The 21,512-nt window shown below is 35.9% G+C and overlaps 1 protein-coding gene across 3 annotated transcripts in view; it reads left to right on the top strand.

Moving 5' to 3' along the window:
* RAB3GAP1 (RAB3 GTPase activating protein catalytic subunit 1) overlaps positions 1-21,512 on the top strand; it is a 115,177-nt gene that overhangs the window by 49,378 nt on the left and 44,287 nt on the right. For all 3 annotated transcript variants that reach the window (XM_039229944.1, XM_039229943.1, XM_039229945.1), the window contains exons 6-11: positions 1,688-1,807; positions 3,272-3,437; positions 7,369-7,468; positions 14,268-14,349; positions 19,008-19,076; positions 20,578-20,651. In XM_039229944.1, coding sequence (XP_039085875.1) covers positions 1,688-1,807; positions 3,272-3,437; positions 7,369-7,468; positions 14,268-14,349; positions 19,008-19,076; positions 20,578-20,651 — 611 coding nt within the window. The remainder of the gene's footprint in view (positions 1-1,687; positions 1,808-3,271; positions 3,438-7,368; positions 7,469-14,267; positions 14,350-19,007; positions 19,077-20,577; positions 20,652-21,512) is intronic.

Here is a 21,512-nt window from a genome sequence, read left to right as displayed (position 1 = left end):
AAATGAGGGGAAACATTCCTGTTAGAGGAAACAAAGACAGAGAGGACACAGTTGATTTTATTGCAGATATACAGGAAGCAGTTCACTTTGGCTTATTTATTGTTATTGGGAGTTTATACTGGAACTGTGTGTGTGTGTGTGTGTCTGTGTAACGGGAGAACATAGTTAGGCAGCAGCTATCAGTGTTAAAGATACAGTTGTTCTTTTATCCAGCACTTATGAGAGGTTAGCCCACAGTTAGAATTGTAGAAATAAATGCTGGTAGTATTGTTGCAACCAAATAAAACTGGAGACAGAGTACTGATCAGTAGGGGATTAGCATTTGAAAAGGAGATAAAGAAAGCGTATTTAGTATAATCTTATTTGAGGGTATGGTGAGTACATGGACAGACTATTTCTAGAATAACCAAGAACTGTTGACTGATTTCACAGTATGGGTGATGGCATGGGAAAAAATGTTCACATTAAAAAAAGAGCAGAGTATATTTTTAAAGACCTTTAGAGCTTAGAAGTCACAGCTCTAGGTTCTTTCAGATATTGAATATTGCTCCTGCATAACTACTTTTGATTTCAGGGGTAGGAGGGTGGAGGCAAGGTAAGAAGATTAAATGAATTTTTGTCATCCAAACAATAAACAGATTATGGGTTGGATTGTTTTTATTTTTTAATCTTTATCACTGGGGGATTTCTTGAGAATGTTCATAAAAATAAGCATTCACAACTCTACATGTCCAGAGTTAAAATAAATTAGGCAAATGAATAATCCCTTTCATAAATTATTTTTAAGAAGTCATTAAAAGGGGTGCCTGGGTGGCTCAGTTGGTTAAGCATCCAACTTCCGCTAAGGTCATGATCTCATGGTTCGTGGGTTCGAGGCCTACATCAGGCTTCACACTGTCAGTGTGGAGCCTGCTTGTGATACTCTATCTACCTCTCTCTCTCTGCTCCTCCCCTACTTGCTTTCTCTCTCAAATAAATAAACTCAAAAAATAATAAAAATAGTCATTAAATAAAAATAAATTGAGTGAATAGAAGTTTTCAGTGGGCAGCATCACTAACTTGATCTTATATTTTTGTAAAGTTTAACCACAAATTTGTATAAAGGACTTGACAACTAAATGAGAAGTTTTAATTTTTCATGCAGGATAGTGTAGCAAGAGTAGGTGATTCTCTGATATTTTGTAACTCCTATCTAATATATGTTATTGAATAAAAGAATACAAGAATTCTTTAATTAAGATACTTAAGTAAACCATGTCCTCACATTTAGAAAGCACAAATACATGATGGCTGATTCCCTACCATTTAGGGAATTTATCAAACTTTTATCTTTCCACACCAATGGACTTAATGTTATCAGTTAATTAAAACAACCTTTAAGTCTTGGAAACTTTTAAGGCAAAACTGTTAATGTTCTTTTTTGCTTGTGATTTCAGCAAACTGCTTTTAACTTGTCAAGAATAGAGAGGAAATATAACAGAAGTGTTTTGCTAAATGAAGGAAATAAGTGTTTTTGTCCATTGCTATTAAAAAAGAGAGAAACACCTGTAGTTCAGATGTGACTTGCTAAACTTCAGGGAGATTTTTTCAAGTTTTTTAAAGTAATGGATTTTTGTATTCTGAAATTTTCCCTGTTTAATGGCAGTGATTCTTTTTTTTTCTTTTCTTTTTTTTTTTTTTTTTAAAGGTATGGATTGCGGGAGTTTGTGGTGATTGCCCCTGCTGCAAACCATGATGCAGTTCTCAGTGAATCTAAGTGCAATCTTCTTCTGAGTTCTGTGTCTATTGCTTTGGGAAACACTGGCTGGTAGGTGGACATTTTGAAAAATGTAGACAATGAGTTAAACTATTTTTAATTATAATTTATGAAGGAAAATGGTTATTAAGTATTAGATTTTTCAAAAAATCATTAGGATTCCCGCTTGTGAGTTACTATATTGGAATATCTTAGGGAAGGACAAACTCAAAATGTTGAGTGATTGCATTTCTAAAGGGAAACTTAACTGAAATATTCAACAAATATTTGAAATTAAGAGTAAATTGTATTGTTTTTGTTTTACTTCCAAATGTTTATTTAAATTCTGTTACAAAATCTAATTTTAAAACTTGAGAACATAGCATTGCCTCATTCAGCCTCACCTGAAAATGCCCATGTCAGGTGACTCAAATTTTTTGCTGCTCCGTGCATGTCTGCAAATGACTTAAAGTGCCAAGAGTATTGATTTTGGGGTACAAATAAATTTTAGGGAATAGGCTTATTTGCGAAGGTGCAAATCTGAATAATGAGTATTGGCTATATTTTCAAATGATAAAGTAAAAACTATTTCACTATTGTTGGTTTAATTTGTATTTTCATACCTGTGAATCAAATTTTGTTTTGCCTTTGATAGGCTAATATAGTGATACCGACAGGCCTGACCCCACAGAAGCTCCCTCAAGACCAACCAGGAGGATCCTTGGCTGTGTGCAGGATAGAAATCAAATACGAGTCAGCAGGAAATGAAAGCAGAGATTATTAAAGGCATAGAGACAGTGCAAGTACAGACAGAGTGTCTAGGAGACTCAGGATAGGAGGGAGTCTTGTCTTTGCTTGGGGTCTGGGGATTTTTATTGAGGATAGTGGTCTGGTGTACATATCCTCTCCTCTATGGCATCCAGGAACTGGTTAGAATAAAGAGGAGGGCCCAGGTGTTAGTTCTTGGAGCCAGGGGTCCTTGGCATGGCGATGTCAGTGCTGGTGGTCTGGAATATGCATATGATAGCTTTGGTCATTCTCACCTAGTCCTTCCTTAGATGTTACCTGTTCTAGAGAAATCATTAACTTCTTGTTTCTTACAAGGGTTTGCATTCTGAAGCGTGTGTAAAGTGGAGGTGCAGGTCCTAGCAAGAATAGAAACAGGAAAAGGAACAAAAAGCAGATTTTTATGGAGTCCTTCAATTTCCCTATCTAATTTGGTTGCTTTTATTCAAGAAAATTTTCATTTTGTCTGTTTTGACTTTCAGCTATTTTAAAACAATTTTCTAACTCAAAGTGCCTCTAGATGATAGTTTTTTCAGCTTATTAGTATGAGAAAGGAACTAATAGTTATCAGTATGAGGAGAAAAGGAACTAATAGTGTCTCTGTTATAAATATAAGTCTGATGAGTGATTCTTGCTTAGTGTTTTTAAATATTTGAGATTAAAATAATATGATGGGAAATTTTTTAGATGTAGCAATTACTCAGTGTTTAATGAACCTAAAGTCTATTCCTATTGAATTTTGTCCTACAGCCAGGTGCCACTCTTTGTGCAGATTCATCACAAATGGCGAAGAATGTATGTAGGTGAATGTCAGGGTCATGGTGTCCGAACTGATTTTGAAATGGTTCATCTTCGGAAAGTGCCAAATCAGTACACTCATTTATCAGGACTGCTGGATATCTTCAAATCAAAGATTGTGAGTTTGCACTGATATTATCATTCTTATCTGGGATCCAGATAGAAGAAGCAGTTTGGTCATTTTTTTGGGTTTGTAGAAAAATTTTTCTGTAACACTAACAGTGTAATTACTTGGAATAGATATAATTGATTACATAAATTACTATGTATGTTTAAAGAAACAGTATCCAATTAGATTTTTATTGTACTAATGATAAAGAACAGCTAATCAAAGTAATTTTGTTGTTTGTTAACATTTATTTACTGTGTTATCTCTTTCTGCTCCTTCTCCTCTAATAGTAATACAGTTGACCCTTGAACATTGTGGGAGTTGGGGCCCTGACACCCCACTTCCCACGTGCCAGTCAAAAATCCACTTATAACTTTGACTCCCCCAAACTTAATTACTAACATCCTGCTGTTGACTAGAAGCCTCACCAGTAACATAAACACTTAACACATATTTTGTGTATTATGTGTATTATATATCATATTCTTACAATAAAGTAAGCTGGAGAAAAGGAAATGTTATTAAGAAAATTATAAGGGGTCACCCGGGTGGCTCAGTTGGTTAAGTGTCTTACTTTGGCTCAGGTCGTGATCTCACAGTTTGTGGGTTTGAGCCCCGCATCAGGCTCTGTGCTGACATCTCGGAGCCTGGAACCTGCTTTGTATTCTGTGTCTCCTCTCTCTGCCCTTCCCCCTTTTGTGCTCTCTCTCTCTGTCTCTGTCTCTCAAAAATAAATAAATGTTTAAAAAAATGTTTTTAAAGATAATTGTAAGGAAGAGAAAATACATTTATAGTACTAAACTGTAAAAACCTCATCTATAAGCAGACCTACACAGTTCAGACTTATGTTCAAGGATCACCTATTGCCATCCTCTTCAGATAAGTATGTTTGAGACTTAGACTGTGAGCTCCTTGAGGTCTCAACACTGGATTCTAAATTGCCTCTCCCTGCAAATATTCATTTTATTTGATTTTTAAAATGAATCTGGCTTATGTTTTATGACAGAGCAGTAAGGGTAATTGGCATGTACTTACTACATCCTTGGTGTTCTGTAAAAACACTAACACAGAGATATGGAAGACTTGCTTGTATTACTCGGGGGAAAGCAAATTGGGGCTTAAGTTGAGGAGCTGTTAAAGAGCAAAACCAGATGATTAAATGGTAGATTGGGTCCTCTACTTAGAGAAATAACCCCTTAAGTGCTTAAGTTACATCTGTCTCATTGAAGTGATCATACTTTTTAACAAACTGATATCAGGTATCTCTTTCTTAGTATGATACCTTGAATAGGATATATTACCACCTATGTTGCATTCCTGCCTAAAATGTGTAACATAAGTCACAACATCAGGGAGCCATCTCCTATTTCCAGTCTACAGTCCTCCACTCTACCAGCTGAGCTATCGAAGGGTCCACAGCCATCTCCTATTTCCAAAATGAGCCATATTTTGCAAAGTTACTGTCCTACACTCTTAAAAAAGTCAGTATCATGACTGGCAAAACAAAGATTGGGAACTGTTTAAAAATGTTTTCTTTTAATATTTATTTATTTTTGAAAAACAGAGAGAGAGAGATTGTGAGCAGGGGAATTTCAGAGAGAGGGAGACACAGAATCTGAAGCAGGCTCCAGGCTCTGAGCTGTCAGCACAGAGCCTGATATGGGACTCGAACTCACAAACCAGGAGATCATGACCTGGGCTGAAGTCAGACACTTAACTGATTGAGCTATCTAGGCACCCCCAGATGTTCTTTATATTTCATGGTTTTATATTCTTTATGGTTGATTTGGAATTTGTCTCTTAGAACTACTTCATGTTTTATGGAAATTTTCTTTCCAGGTGCATTTACAGTGAAAGTTATATTTAAAATTTTAAACTTTCTCTCCCATCCTCTCTTGCAGTTCTGTAATTTTGTGATTGCTCCCTATCTGTAGAAAATTTCAGAATTGGGTTTTAAAATGGTGTTTGGAGCCTCTTGCTCTGGGGTGATATTAGGAATATTGCATACCTGGTCCTGGAATCACTGGATTACTTGCTCAGGTTATGAGAGTGGTTCCTGACCCTTCACCCTCGCATGGTAACTCTCCCCAGCCCAGAACTTCCAACAACTCTACTGTACCAAGCAGGTATGCTCTGCCCCAGTGTCTGCCTTAAGCAGAGTCTTGCAGTGCGCTCACTCTGGGTATAGTTGAACTTGTGGTTCCACATAATGCAGTCTGTAATCCTAGGCTGTCACTGTCTACTTCCACACCTGGAACTCAGGAGGCATCTACCTTGAAACTTTGGATTTTCTGTACCTTATTTTCTAGGGCTCACAAAGATATTTATGTCATATTTGATCCTAGCTATTTCTTTCCGGTTATCTCTCTATATTTATCTATGTTGCTATGGAACTGGAGCAGAGGTTATGTGTCAAGGCAACTTTGTTGTGGTTTCTAGACTATTTGTACCTTATTACTGGTGAACACTCATTTAATATCTCGACTTGACTAAAAAGTTTATTATTATTCTTACCAGCCCAAATCTTACTTGTGTTTGTAGGATACAGCAGCCCAAAAGTAAATAATCTTTTTTTGGGCAGCCACCTTATATTGTAACTTTAAATCGAGTTTGTATTGTTAGAGCTGCTAGTGACATTGATAGATGTTGTTGAGCTAAATTCTTCCTGATTAGCAATATCAGCAACCCCAGGTAACTGGTTAAATATGCAAAATTCCCATGAATCTATGTTTTCACATGTTCCCTAGGTGATTCCTGTGTATATTTGAGTCCTAGTCCACATTAATGTAGGTTAACCATTATTAAGGGAAGCTGAGCTCATAGGATGTTTGGATGATATTAATTTTCATGATTTAGAAAAAGTTTTTTTTAATGTTTGTTTATTTATTTATTTATTTTTTAAAATTATTTATTTCTAGGAGAGAGAGAGAGACAGCGTGAGCAGGGGAGGGTCAGAGAGAGAGGGAGTCACAGACTGAAAGAGGCTCCAGGCTCTGAGCTGGCAGTCCGCACAGAGCCTGACGCGGGGCTCAAACCCACGAACTGCGAGATCATGACCTAAGCGAAAGTCGGACGCTTAACCGACTAAGCCACCCAGGCGCCCCAATGTTTGTTTATTTTTGAGACAGAGACAGAATATGAGATGGGGAAGAGCAGAGAGAGACGGAGACATAAAATTTGAAGCAGGTTTCAGGCTCTGGGCTGTCAGCACAGAACCTGATGCGGAGCTTGAACCCATAAGCTATGAGATCATGACCTGAGCTAAAGTCAGATACTTAACCGACTGAGCCACCCAGGCGCTCCTAACTTTTATGATTTTTAATGAATGCAAAGATCAATCTAAATTTTTAACTGATCAATATAAACAATTTTGCATGAATGGCCATTTGTGTTAGTCTAAAAATTCTGGTTAAATATTCGAGACTGGCTTTAATTTGAGTTTATTTTTGTTTGAAAGAAAGAAAAGACATCATTTCCTCAATCCTGGTCTTATTCTTTGTAATAGTTTTGCCTTACTGTAAAAAAAAAAAAAATAAGGTATGACATTTTGTTCCACATTCATTATTGCTGAACAGAATAGTAAGGAATTATATTTGTATAATTAAAATTGTTAAAAATATTTTGAAGGAGCATTTATTTTGTTTCCAGGTAGTTTAAACAGCTTCATTTTTTTAAGTTTATTTACTTATTTTGAGAGAGACTGTGCATACATTGGGGAAGGAGCATAGAGAAAAGGAGAGAGAATCCCAGGCAGGCCTAACGTAGGGTTAGATCTCAGGAACTGTGAATTCATGACCTGAGCCTGACCTGAGCTGGACTCTTAACTGACTGAGCCACCCAAGCACCCCAGACAACTTGTTGTTAATGTAATTTGCTCTCTGGCATTGTTTTTACACTTTCTTTAAAGCTACAGAATGTTGTCTTTGCATTTATTTCCTAGGGATGTCCTTTAACTCCTTTGCCTCCAGTTAGTATTGCTATTCGCTTTACCTATGTACTTCAGGATTGGCAGCAGTACTTTTGGCCTCAGCAACCTCCAGGTGAGATAATTTGGAGCTATATTTAACTTACTGAGTATAAATAGAGAAGAAAATATATTCAGAAATTAAACTTACTTAACTGTAGATTTCAAGTGTTTTAAATTGGAAATATTTATAATTCATTCTAAATGTAGTATTGGTGATTTCATTGCCTTTATAATTTTTTTCTCTTAAAAAAAGCTCTGAAGTTTGCTCTAGATACAGCATTACTCTATATGTGACAATCTGTCTTTGAAAGCTAATATTATTTATAAAGCATCCCCCTGCTGTGGAACATCATGTGCTGCAAATTAGTATGTAGTGAATGATTAAAGTGTCTGTTTTTAGAATATAATAACAGAAGCCACCCTCATAAGCTGAGAACCTTATGGAAAGTAGGGTTTGAAGAGGAGTGCTAAATAAGAAAAGCAGAAAAGAAAAAAAATGGGTATATACACATATATTTATAAAGAGCTCTAGAATATGTAACTTGGATTTGATGGAATTATTTTTTTTAGTGTATTGTCTAGTTGGTTTACATATAACACCCAGTGCTCATCCCAATAAGTGCCCTTCCCCATGCTCATCACCCCCCCTTCCCCTCTCCCCCACCCCCATCAGCCCTCAGTTTGTTCTCAGTATTCAAGAGTCTCTCATGGTTTGCCTCCCTCCCTCTCCCCAACTATTTTTCCCCTTCTCCTCCCCCACAGTCCTCTGTTAAGTTCCTCCTAATCCACCTATACGTGCAAACATATGGTTTCTGTCCTTCTCTGCCAGACTTATTTCGCCCAGCATAACACCCTCAAGTTCCATCCATGTTGCTACACATGGCCAGATATCATTCTTTCTCATTGCCATGTAGTATCCCATGGTATAGATAAACCACATCTTCTTGATCCATTCGTCCATTGATGGACATTTAGGCTCTTTCCATGTCTTGGCTATTGTTGAGAGTGCTGCTATGAACATTGGGGTACATGTGCTCCTGGGTCAGCACTCCTGTATCCCTTGGGTAAATTCCTAGCAGTGCTATTGCTGGGTCATAGGGGAGTTCTATTGTTAATTGCTTGTATTTCTGAGGGGTTCATTGTAATAAGTCCATTTTCATACATGATTTTGTCTATTTGGGTGCTCTCTCTTTTCTTTTTGAGAAGCCTGGCTACAGGTTTGTCAATTTTGTTTATTTTTTCAAAAAACCAACTCTTGGTTTCATTGATCTGTTAAACTGTTTTTTTTTTGGATTTTATATTGTTTATTTCTGCCCTGATTTTTATTATTTCTCTTCTACTGGGTTTGGGGTGCTCTTGTTGCTCTCCTTCTAGTTCCTTTAGGTGTGTTGTTTGATTTTGTACTTGCGCTTTTTCTCATTTCTTGAAATAGGCCTGGAGTGCAATGTACTTTTCTTTTAGGACTGCCTTTGCTGCATCCCATAGAGTTTGAATTGTTGTATTTTCATTTTCGTTAGTCCATATGTTTTTAAATTTCTTGTCTAATTTCCTGATTGGCCCATTCGTTCTTTAGTGGGGTGTTCTTTAACCTTCATGTTTTTGGAGGTTTTCCAGACTTCTTCCTGTGGTTGATTTCAAGTTTCATAGCATTGTGATTTGAAATTGTGCATTGTATGATCTCTGTTCTTTTATTTTTATTGATGGCTGCTTTATGTCCCATTATGTGATCTTTCTTGGAGTATGTGCCATGTGCACTTGAGAAGAAAGTGAGTTCCATGGCCTCAGGATGTAGAGTTCTAAATATATCTGTCAGGTCATCTGGTCCAATGTGTCATTCAAGTCCATTGTTTCTTTAGTGATTTTTTTTCTGTCTAGTTATCTATCCATTGCTGTAAGTGGAGTATTAAAGTCCCTTCTATTAGCACATTCTTGTCCATAAGATTGATTCTGTTTGTGATTAACTATTTTATGTATTTAGATGCTTCTGTATTTGGTGCATAGATGTTCATAATTGTTAGCTCTTCCTGATGGATAGACCCTGTAATTATTATATAATGCCCTTCTTCATCCCTTGTTACTGTCTTTACCTTCAAGTCCAGTTTGTCTGATATAAGTATAGCTACTCCAGCTCTTTTTTGACTTCCTGTAGCATGATAGATATTTCTCCGTCCCCTTACTTTCAATCTGAGTGTGTACTCAGGTCTAAAATGAGTTTCTTGGAGATAGCAAATAGATGGATTTTGTTTTTTTATGCATTTGCTAACCTGTGTCTTTAGATTGGAGCATTTAGTCCATTTACATTCAGTGTTCTTATTGAAAAATATGGGTTTAGTGTCATTGTGTTCTCTGTAGGATTCATGCTTGTGGTGGTGTCTCTGGTACCTCATGTTCCTTGCCACATTTCCCTCATAGTGTCCCCGTCAGGATTTCTTGTAGGGTTGGTTTAGTGGTGACACATTCTTTCAATTTTTGTGTATTTGCGAAGAACTTTTATCTCTCCTTCTATTCTGAATGATAGGCTTGCTGGATAGGGATTTCTTGGCTGCATATTTTTTCTGTTCATCACATTGAAGATCTTGCCAGTCCTTTCTGGCGTGCCAAGTTTCAGTAGATAAGTCTGTAACCACCCTGATAGGTTTCCCTTTTTATATTAGGGCCCTTTTATCCCTAGCTTCTTTCAGAATTCTCTCTTTGTCCTTAATTTTGCCTGTTTCACTATGATATGTCGTGCAGAAGATCGATTCAAGTTACGTCTGAGGGGAGTTCTCTGTGCCTCTTTGATTTCAGTGTCTGTTTCCTTCCCCAGATGGGGAAGTTCTCAGCTGTAATTTGTTCAAGGACTCCTTCATTGCCTTTCCCTCTTTCCTCCTCTTCTGGAATTCCTATGATATGGATATTGTTCTGTTTGATTGTATCACTCAGCTCTTTAACTCTCCTTTCGTGTTCCTGGATCAGTTAATCTCTTTTTTTCTCGGTTTCCTCTTTTTGTATGTCTTCTAACTCACCTGTTTTCCTCTCTACCTTTCAATTTGTGCATTGGACACCTCCATTTTATTGTGCAGCTCATTTATAGCATTTTTTAATTCATCACAACTATTTTTAAGCTCCATAGATGTTTTAGCAATAGTTTCTCAGATGTTTTCCATGCCTTTTTCAAGCCCAGTGATTAATTTTATGACTATTGTTCTAAATTCTTTTTCAGTTATGTTGCTTATATCTGTTTTGAGCAGTTCTTTAGCTGTCATTTCTTCCTGGAATTTCTTTGGAGGAGAGTTCTTCCGTTTCATCATTTTGGCTAGCTTTTGTCTCTTATTAGTTTTTTTTTTTTTTTTTTACAAATAGTTTATTGTCAAATTAGTTTTTACATAACACTCAGTGCTCATCCCCAAAGTGCCCTCCTTCATGCCCCTCCCCCCCTCCCCCCCACATCCATCAGTCCTCAGTTTTTGTCAGCATTCAAGAGTCTCTCATGGTTTGCCTCTCTCCCTTTCCCCCACCATTTCCGCCCTTCTTCTCCCCCTTGTTGCTCCGTCAAGTTCCTCCTAATCCTCCTATACGTGCAAACATATGGTATTTGTCCTTCTCTGCCTGACTTATTTCGCTCAGCATAACACCCTCAAGGTCCATCCATGTTGCTACACATGGCCAGATTTCATTGTTTCTCATTGCCATGTAGTATTCCATGGTATAGATAAACCACATCTTCTTGATCCATTCATCTGTTGATGGACACTTAGGCTCTTTCCATGTTTTAGCTATTGTGGAGAGTGCTGCTATGAACATTGGGGTACATGTGCTCCTATGCCTCAGCATTTCTGTATCCCTTGGGTAAATTCCTAGCAGTGCTATTGCTGGGTCATAAGGGAGTTCTATTGTTAGTTTCCTGAGGAACCTCCACACTGTTTTCCAGAGGGGCTGTACCAGTTTCCATTCCCACCAACAGTGCAGGAGGGTGCCCGTTTCTCCACATCCTCGCCAGCATCTAGAGTTCTCTGCTTTGCTCATTTTAGCCACTCTGACTGGCGTGAGGTGGTATCTCAGTGTGGTTTTGATTTGTATTTCCCTGATGAGGAGGGATGCTGTGTCTCTTATTAGTTTTAAAAGCTTGTTATGCACACTGTACCTTCGAGTACTGCTGTATTAAAGAAACTTGTCTGTTCAAGAAGTGTTCTTTGAATGGTGTCTCTTGGTCTCTTTTGTTGAGACTTTGGTTATTTTATTTCCCTACTCATGTTGGTATTTGGACTCTCTACCATGTGTACTTGACTTGTTTTTTTTTGAGGTAGCCCTATAAGGTTTTTTTTTTTTCCCGCCTTTCTCAGTGGACTCTGTCTCCTCTTCCTCCCAAACTCTGCCATTCTGTAAGGGTTCCTGTGGCTTCAGGCCTTCTCTATTTGAGAAATGGGGGTGAGTGAGATGGACGGAGCTCCCTACTTCTCCACTATCTTTGGAGATTTCCAAGTCGAATTTGATGTAATTAAAATCATTTACCAAGTTTGCCATAAGTTGGTATATACTGGTAGACTGATTCATTTAGTAATCATTAATTATTAGCTAGTTATTATAGGCCAGGTTGTTGTCTGGGTTGCATGTACAAACAAGACATTACCTAAGTTCTAGAAAAGTTCACCCTGGTGGACATATAGCCTAATTGAGGATTTGGTTCCTAGGTGTTTCTCTCATGTATAAGTGTAATTATATTCAATTGTATGTAACAAGAAATTTAATAACAAACTTATAAATAATTATGCGGATTTTACCAGCCTGAAAGCATTTTCCAGTCTACTCCCCCACCCCCACCCCCGCTGAGAAAAACAAATTAGAATACAACAATATTCTTTACTGTTTATTTTTGTTCCAAGTAATTGATTATTTATAGGATGGAAAGTTGGCAGTCTTAGGATGATATTAGAATTAATGTAGTATACCCTAGACTTTGGTATTTATATATCTGCTAGTATCTTATTTATGTACTACAGAATAATTTGAAACTCTAATGTGATAATGAAAGAACTACATCTAAACTACAGCAAAGTGAAATAAAAGCTAAACTGAGAGTTAAATTAGAAGAAAGACACAAATGTTTGTTTTGGTAATTTTTGTTCCCAGAAAACAATACCTTCTAGGCAATTTATAGTCACTTTCTAGGTGAAAGCTTCAATTCCTGCCTTCCCTTTCCTTTTTTCAAAGGCTGCTCTATTATTAATAAGTCAATTTTATTTTATTTTATTTTTTTTATTTTTTTTAATGTTTTATTTATTTCCAGGAGAGAGAGAGAGAGAGAGACAGCGTGAGCAGGGGAGGGTCAGAGAGAGAGGGAGTCACAGACTGAAACAGGCTCCAGGCTCTGAGCTGGCAGTCAGCACAGAGCCCGACGCGGGGCTCGAACCCACGGACCGCGAGATCATGACCCAAGCAAAAGTCGGACGCTTAACCGACTAAGCCACCCAGGCGCCCCAATAAGTCAATTTTAAATATTTCCCAAGATGGTATAGTCTGTTGATGATCTAAGAGAAAGCCCATGAGCCAGAATGTTAGCTTGATAATTTTGATTGCCAGTACGGCCTTTGTTAATGTTTCTTGCTAGTTTTTTAAATGAGGAATTAAAATATTTATCTTATTCCTCAGTGAATTGAAGGCCATATAAATTTTTAATATTTTCTTCTATGAAGGGAAGGAAAGGATTTGAACATGTAATACAGACCAGATGTTGTACTTGGCATTTTACATATTATTTCATGTAATTATTGTTTATCTATGAGACAGGTATTATCTTTCTTGGAGAACATATGTAACTTAGAGAAGATAGGTAACTGGTCCAGGGTCACAAGTGATAGTTTGTTTTCAAACATTGGTCAAACTCCAAATTCCATGATCCTTTCATTCCATAGTGTTGCTTCTGAGTTTAATTGAATTAAAACTATTGTACAGTTACGGTACATAATTTTTAGCTTATTTACAAAGTATGCTTATTATACATTGTGAAGATCTTAAAAATTCACATCTTGTAATAAAGCTAGTCATTGTAATCTTTATTACTATAATAAGTATTTGTTAGCTGGAAAAATGGAATGAAATTAACTTGAAAATTTACTGAATCAAGTAATTGAGCCCTATTTAATTATTAATTTAGTTAGGTTATAAGTAATCGTCAAACATGATTTTAGCAAATCTGGGGAATATTCATAACTCAACAATAGACTTTAATTTGAGGAATTCCCAGTATAGTGCAAATAATGAAAAACAGCCATCTGAATTATTTCAAAGAGAAGTAAGTCCTTTTGATGTCTTTTAGAAGTGTTTATTACTTCTTTAGGAGGGGTGGAGCTAAGGGGAGTGATTTACCCTCTAAATTCTCCTCTCATCTCAGATACTGTTCAGAACAGAAAGGAAATTCTTTGATAAACTCCAAGTTTTTCCATGTACTATCAACTGAAATAAAAATTTATTAATGATAACTAATTTGCTCTATAGAAATTATTGACAACAAAACTGATGAATATAAGTTGGTGATTAAATTTTTTATACTTCAATTTTAATTCTTATAGATGATATTAATCACATTCTTAAAAAATAAAAAAAAAATTACCAGATTAATGTTCTCTCAAGCAGTATTTAAGAAATATTTCAAAAGGGTGAAATGTAGAATGCATGGCTTGAATGAAGCACTGTATAAATAGGAATTGAAGGTGTACTTTTATGATAACAGTCTAGGGGGAAGTCTTTAACTAGACTGTTCTCTAACTTTACGTATGTGCTCTTTATACAGGCACATTTAAATCTGTGATCTCCCAAAGAGTTAACTTAGCTAAATTAAATACTTATTTCTTAAATTTTCTGTTCAATAATGGAAAATTATTTTTTTTGTTTAGATATAGATGCCCTTGTAGGAGGAGAAGTTGGAGGCCTGGAGTTTGGCAAGCTACCATTTGGTGCCTGTGAAGATCCTATAAGGTGGGATTTTTAATATATCATTTGAATTATGGGACTTTACTCTTTATATTAATACTGATTTTACTGTGCTTTGTAATACTGTAGCCTTTTGAAATGAGTATAGTATCAGAAAGAGATCTACACCTAACAATCAGTCCATCTGCTTTTTTTCTCTATAAGTTAAGAAATACAAGAGGCTTGGGGCATCTGGGTGGCTCAATTGGCTAAGCGTTCAACTCTTGGTTTCAGCTCAGGTCATGATTTCGTGGCATGTGAATTTGCGCCCTGTGTTGGACTCTGTGCTCACAGTGCAGAGCCTGCTTGGCATTCTCTCTCTCTCCGTCTTTCTTTGCCCCTCCCCTGCTTACTTGCTCTCTCTCAAAATAAATAAATAAACTTAAAAAAATTTTTTTAAAAAATAAAAGGCTTTAAAATCACACATAAAAAGTGTATAATACCATTTATTGGTAATTCCTTATAGAAGTGATTCTGGGCCTACTTTTTGGTAAACATCTTATACATTGAAAAGCACAGAGAATGTCATATATAACAAACTACCATATGTTCATCATTGAGAATTAGCAAGTGTTTACATTTCTGACCACTTTTTCCAGGTATGCAAATTAAGACTTAACTAAGGTATACAAAGGTGACCTCTTAAGTTACCCAACTGTTATTCTATAAGAGCCACTGAAATTTAAGAAAATTTTACATAAGAAAATGTCTCAGAAAATTTAATCACTGAGAGCAAAATATTTGGAAAATATAAACAGTGCTGATTTAGAAACTGTTTTATTTGTTTAGTTAAACCATCTGGTTAGTTAACAAATATATACACACACACATACTTTTTTTTGGTATCCGAAATGTGTTTATTGGGATGGTTTCCCACTCATCTTGATTCAGCATGCTTTTAGTGCCTTGTGGCTAAAGATGGTGGTGATTTTATAGCATTGTGGGCACTTCATGTCCTTGAAGTAGGAACTGGATGGAGCTCTGCACCAGGTGCGTCTTTTTGTGCTTCCTTTTTTCCTCTTTCAGGGGGTAATTGAGGAAATTCTTCCTGAGGGGTATGTTGTTGTGGGGAGATTGTCACATCCGCAAAGGTGCATACATATATTGTTAGTACTCTTACATAGAGCTAAAAATAATAATACTTTTAATTTAAAATCACACAAGAGAGAAGATAAAATAAGTGTCTTGTGTAATTGATATTATATGTGCTAAGCATTGTGCTGAATTAGGAAGATACAGAAGTAAATAAAACAATTTCTGGTTTCTTGGCATTTGTAGTCTGATGGAAATAGACAAAATAATCACCTAAATAAACATACAATTACAAGCTATGAAGGAAATGGACAAGATGTAGTAATAGTGAAATAAAGAACTAGTTTGGATTGAGATGCCATCAGGAAAGTGTTCTCAAAGGAAGCATTTCAGTTAGGGAGGATTTCGCTGGCAGAGAGAAAGAATGGTCATTCTGGGAAAATCAACAGCTTGTGTGGAGGGCCTTGATGCAAGAGAGTTTGGCCAGTTTATTGGTGGAAACTCCGGTTTCCTGGGAAACTATGCATCATGGCATAGTGAGCAAGGGAGAAATGGTATATTTGTGGCCCTCCAGCAGGTTCATTCATTTAGATTTTGCTTAGAGAAAATTTTAGGGAGAGAGAATAAAATTGACTTGATCATAGAAATGTGAAGGAATTATTAAATATTTCTTCTTAATTTTAAATCATGAATGAACCATCAGAGAAACATGATTGAAGAATACAAAAATAATTTGGGAGTAAGATGGTATATGTGGTAGACAGTTTAAATCATATGGTGATTAGCAAATGCTGTGGGCACTATGCTTTTGCAAAGCATGGTGGAAGAAGTGGAAGAGGAAATGAGGCTTTTTTTCAGTGTCCTCTCCCTGTCAGAGCAGTTGTTTTACACTTAAGGGAAAGGAGAGGACATAGTCATAAAAGCTTAGGAACTGAATCTGAGGTTAATACCCAAAATTATTTCAGAGCTTAGGATTTTAAACTTATCATTCATGTCCTCTAATATATATTTTCTAGTCATTTTTCACCTTAAAACTTTATTCTATAATGAAAGTAATAAACTTATGCTCAGTAAGAAAAATTTAGAAAGCATGTTTTAAAAAAAAGGCAAAAGTCATATGTTCACCAGTCACGTTTCTTATTTGTAAACTATGGTAGTCAACTCTGACTAATTGAAGCAAAAACTCAGCTTCCTGAAGAAGTATTTGATAACACAGGGTTTTCATTGGGACCCTTAGAGGACCCAGCTCAGAAAATAGGCTCGAGCCCAGGGTGGCTTGTTGTCTAGTTATTTTTTTTTTTTAAAACATCTTTATTGTGGAATAATTTTATACTTACAGAAAAGGTGCAAAAATAGGACAGAGAATTACCACATAATAGCTTCCTCTGAAGTTAGTGTAACTACAATACAATTATCAAAACTAAGAAATTAATAATGGCACAATACTAGCAACTATGATACAGACTTTATTCAGATTTCTCCAGTTTTCTTTTTTTGATGTTGTTGTCTAGTTATTAACTGAGGTTATACTACATAGTTGTGAAGCACTGTCCCTGTTAGTGAGTCCAGACTGGAGTTATCAGTCAGCTGAGCACTACTAAAGATCAGAGAAATAAAAGTAATTGACTCTTTTGGCTTCTTTGCTCTCCAAACTTGACACTCCAGGAAGTGGGTTCAGAATAAAATTCAGACAGGAATAAAAATACTCACTAAATTCATAATCCCACTAATTACAGGTGGTGATTGATGACAGCTTGGTCTCTGCAAGACCACTCTCAGGTTCACTGATTGCTAAGAGGACTCACACCATTTAGTTGTGCTCATGGCTATGGTGTGTTACATTGAAAAGTTACGACACAAAAATCAGCAAAGGAACAAGACATATAGGGTGAGGTCCAGAGAAAGCCAGGGACAAGTTTCCTTTCCCAGTGTAGTCACATAGGACATACTTAATTCTCCTAGCAGTGAATTGTGACAACATGTGTGAAACACTGTCTACCAGGGAAGCGGATTGGAAGCTCAGTGCATGGTGTGTTTATCTGGGGATAAACATGTACCAGAAGGAAAACAGGTGTTCAGCATAAACCATAGATTTGCACCAGTATTTTAGGTAGAGTGTGTCACTCCTGTCAAGGATTGGTAGGAACCTTCCCCAAATCCAAGTTCCCAGATGCCAAGTCAGGGGAGAACCCTGCAAGTACTCCTTTTCTAAGTATTAGGCCTGCTATGATAACTCTTTTGTGCAAAGTATGTTTGTATATTTTTATAAACATATGTCATCCTTTATGTTTTTTGTGGCTTGTATTCTTTATAATTTACGTGAAAGCTTTTTGAAACTTAATGTTTATATATATATATATATATATATGAATATGAAGAGGTCAGCAAACTATGACCTGTGCATTAGATCTGACCAGTAGCCTGTTTTTGTATAGCCAATGAACTAAGAATAGTTTTTACATATTTTAGGGTTTTTAAAGAAAAAATAGAAATATAACAGAGACTGCATAGTTCCAAAAGCCTACAATAATATTTTCCCCTGGTACTTTGTAGAAAAAGTTTGCTAACTTCTGATCTATGTTTTTTCAAAATTGAGGTAGAATTCGTATACCATAGAATTCACCATATGAAGTATACAGTTCTGTGGTTTGTAGTATTTAGAGTTGTGTAATCATCTCTTTCTAATTCCACAGCACTTTTATCACCCCAAAAAGAGACCCTTCACTTCTTAACTGTCATCCCCCCAATCTTCCCAGATCCTCCAGCTCTAGGCAAATACAGTCTACCTTGCCTGTTCTGGACATTGCATGTAAATTGCGTTATGTAGATTTGGTTGTTACTATCTGACATCTTTTACTGAGCAAAACGGTTTTGAGGTTTATCCATATTATAGCATGAGTCAGTGTTTCATTGCTTTTTATTGGTGTATAATATGCCATTGTATGGTGATAACACATTTTTATATCCATTGATCAACTGATAGATATTTGGGTTATTTATATTTTTGGCTATTATATATAGCATGTGTTTTTTTTTTTTTTTTTGTTTGTTTTGAGAGAGAGAAAATCCCAAGCCGACTCCGCACTGTCAGTGCAGAGCCTTTTGTGGTACTTGAACCCACTAACTGTGAGATCACGACCTGAGGCGAGACCAAGAGTTGGATGCTTAACCGACTGAACCACTCAGGTGCCCCTAGTATGTTTATTTATTTTTTTTTAATGTTTGTTTATTTTTGAGAGACAGAACGTGAGTGGGGAGGAGGGTAGATAGAGAGGAAGACACAGATCCCAAATAGGCTCCAGGCTCTGAGCTGCCAGCACAGAGCCAGACACAGGGCTGGACAAACCATGAGATCATAACCTGAGCCCAAGTTGGACGCTTAGCCTACTGAACTACCCAGGTGCCCCTAGCATGTGTTTTTAATATCCGTAAGATAGTACCTTCATATGGGTATGCTAAACTAGTTGTCTCCTGTTTTACTGTATTATAAATAGCACCACTTTTAACATAATTATATGTGAGTTTCTGGTTATTTACTTAAAATACATTTCTAGAAATAGAATTGCTGAGTCTGAGGGTATACACATACTATCAAAGCTTTTAATAGTATTTTTATGTTTTGTTTATTTTAGTGAACTCCATTTAGCAACTACATGGCCTCACCTGACTGAAGGTATCATTGTGGATAATGATGTTTATTCGTAAGTATGTTAAGAGTATTATATTGAGTATTATATTTATTCAGTAGAATAAATTAACTGCCAAGTGATTAGCATCTTCCCTTTTTCTTTATATTAGCTTCTGATGAGGTTAGTTGATTTTTCTACTTTAAAAGATTGATTTTTAGACTGATTAAATATATTAGAGATGTGTTTTAAGCTGCTGACTTTGGGGATGTGATCCTTAGCTCAGGGATAATGAACAATCTTTTTATAAAGTTTTTATTTTAATTCCAGTTAGTTATCATACAGTGTTATATTAGTTTCAAGAGTACAATATAGTAATTCAACACTTCCATACCTGACCTGTGCTTATCACAAGTGTAGTTCTTAATTCCCATCGCCTATTTAACCCCTTACCCACCCAAACAATCTCCGTCTTATTTTGTTTTAGCAAGGGTGTCTCTAAGCAGGGTTTCAGTGCATAATTCTGTTGAATTTTTTTTAGCTAGTTAGAAGCATTTCCTGAAATACTTTAAGAAATAATGGTCATCAGAATGTATGGGAGTAATATTTGATCATTAAATGTTATAAGTAACAAAACATGCCAGTCATGTACTCTTGTGCAATGGAAACATCTAAAAAATTATAGCAAATATTGTCTAGGAAGAATGGAGAAAAGGGAACTCAGTTTTAGTACTTTCTCATGCATGATGCAAACAGAAGTAGGATGCTTTTTTTGATATAATTGAAATAACTGTGTTTGTTCATTATAAAAGTAACATGAGCTTTCTTAATTAGATAAGTTAGGTAGATATAGAGAAGAAAATAAGGACTACATGGAAACCTATTACTTGAAAAATAGCATTTTGGGGTATATCCTTTTTTTTAAACTGAGTTAATAATTGATACGTAACATTGTATTTGTTTCACATGTACAGCAGAATGATTCAGTATCTGGGAGTATATCTCTTTAAAGTTTAAATGTGTATATATTTGCTCTATTTAGTGTATTACTTTACATTCTTATGCCAGTAAATATAGATCTGTGTTGCTTTTTTTAAAATTACTGCATAATATTTCATTGAGTGGATACACAGTAATCTATTTAGTTGAGAAAATAGAGTACTTTTCATATTGTACAAATTTTTGTAGTCTTTGTTTTTACTGTTATAAAAAACTGATGAAGACGATTGTGCATACTTGCTTGTTTCTTGTTTCTTTTTTAGTATTCCTAAAATTGTTTTATTAGATTATCATTATATATTATCTGTTCAAAATAATTTTTATATGTGTGCTTTGATTATTCTGTTTTGATTCTGGTTTTTCCTTTTGTACTTTTTTGTCTACAGACTTTGATTTTTTAAGATATTTATTTTTTAAAACTTATCCAAATGACTTTATGCATCTGAGTAACAGTAAGCTTAATGGAGGCAAAATGGATTGCTTGTCCTTTTATAGAATTAATTAGACTGCATTTTGATAAATTGATGAGTTGCAGATTGTCATAATTAGGATCTTATGTTTATTGTTTTCCATTTAGTGATTTGGATCCTATTCAGGCTCCCCATTGGTCTGTTAGAGTTCGAAAAGCTGATAATCCTCAGTGTTTGCTAGGTAAGACATATTTATGTTACTTTCTTGAATTTATGTTCTTTCCTCATCAATCTGCCTGTCTTCTGGATTAGGAAGACTGAATGTATTCTTTATACTTTATTTCACCTATCAAAAGGGTAGGGTACATTTTTGTGGTTTTTTTGTGATCTTGGTTAACACCACAGAAAGAGGGGTGCCTGGGTGGCTCAGTTGGTTAAGTGTCCGACTTCAGCTCAGGTCATGATCTCACAGTTCGTGGGTTCGAGCCTTGCATCAGGCTCTGTGTTGACAGCTAGCTCAGAGCCTGGAGCCTTTTTCAGATTCTGTATCTCCCCTCTCTCTGACCCTCCCCTGCTCACACTGTCTATATGTCTCAGAAATTAATAAAACATAAAAAAAAAATTAAAAAAAAAAACACCACAAGGAAAGAAATCTTTGACAACAGTAATGAACCCTAGTTACTCTTAAATAGCACTAGCAGGACCTTTCTTTCTCATCTTTTAGTTTTAACCAGTCTATACCTCAGAAAGCTTGGATGTTTTCTTGTGATCTGAGTTTTATTCTTCTAATGCTGTTATGTCATTCATAACATAATTTTTTATGTTTTTTTCCCTCTTGTGGAAGATGTTTCCGTCTTTCATTCTTTTTAGTGCAGCACTTTCGGCCTTTTGTTGTCTTCTGGACCTGTGGTATATGATAGAAGGAATACTGATTTTGACAGTCTAATTAGAGCCTTTCCAAAGAGTTGGAGCACATCTGCAAACTTGTTTTGTGATAGAGGAAAATGAGGTGTAAATAATATTGTACACCTCATAGAGTTATTTGAAAATCAAGTGAAATATTAGAAATCCTCTGAAAAAATGTTGATTTGCCATTGGGATA

The sequence above is a fragment of the Hyaena hyaena genome, unplaced genomic scaffold (assembly GCF_003009895.1).
Source record: "Hyaena hyaena isolate Hyena2069 unplaced genomic scaffold, ASM300989v1 scaffold_41, whole genome shotgun sequence".
Taxonomy (NCBI): domain Eukaryota; kingdom Metazoa; phylum Chordata; class Mammalia; order Carnivora; family Hyaenidae; genus Hyaena; species Hyaena hyaena.
The sequence above is the reverse complement of the archived record's forward strand: the minus strand, read 5'-3'. Positions and strand labels throughout refer to the sequence as shown.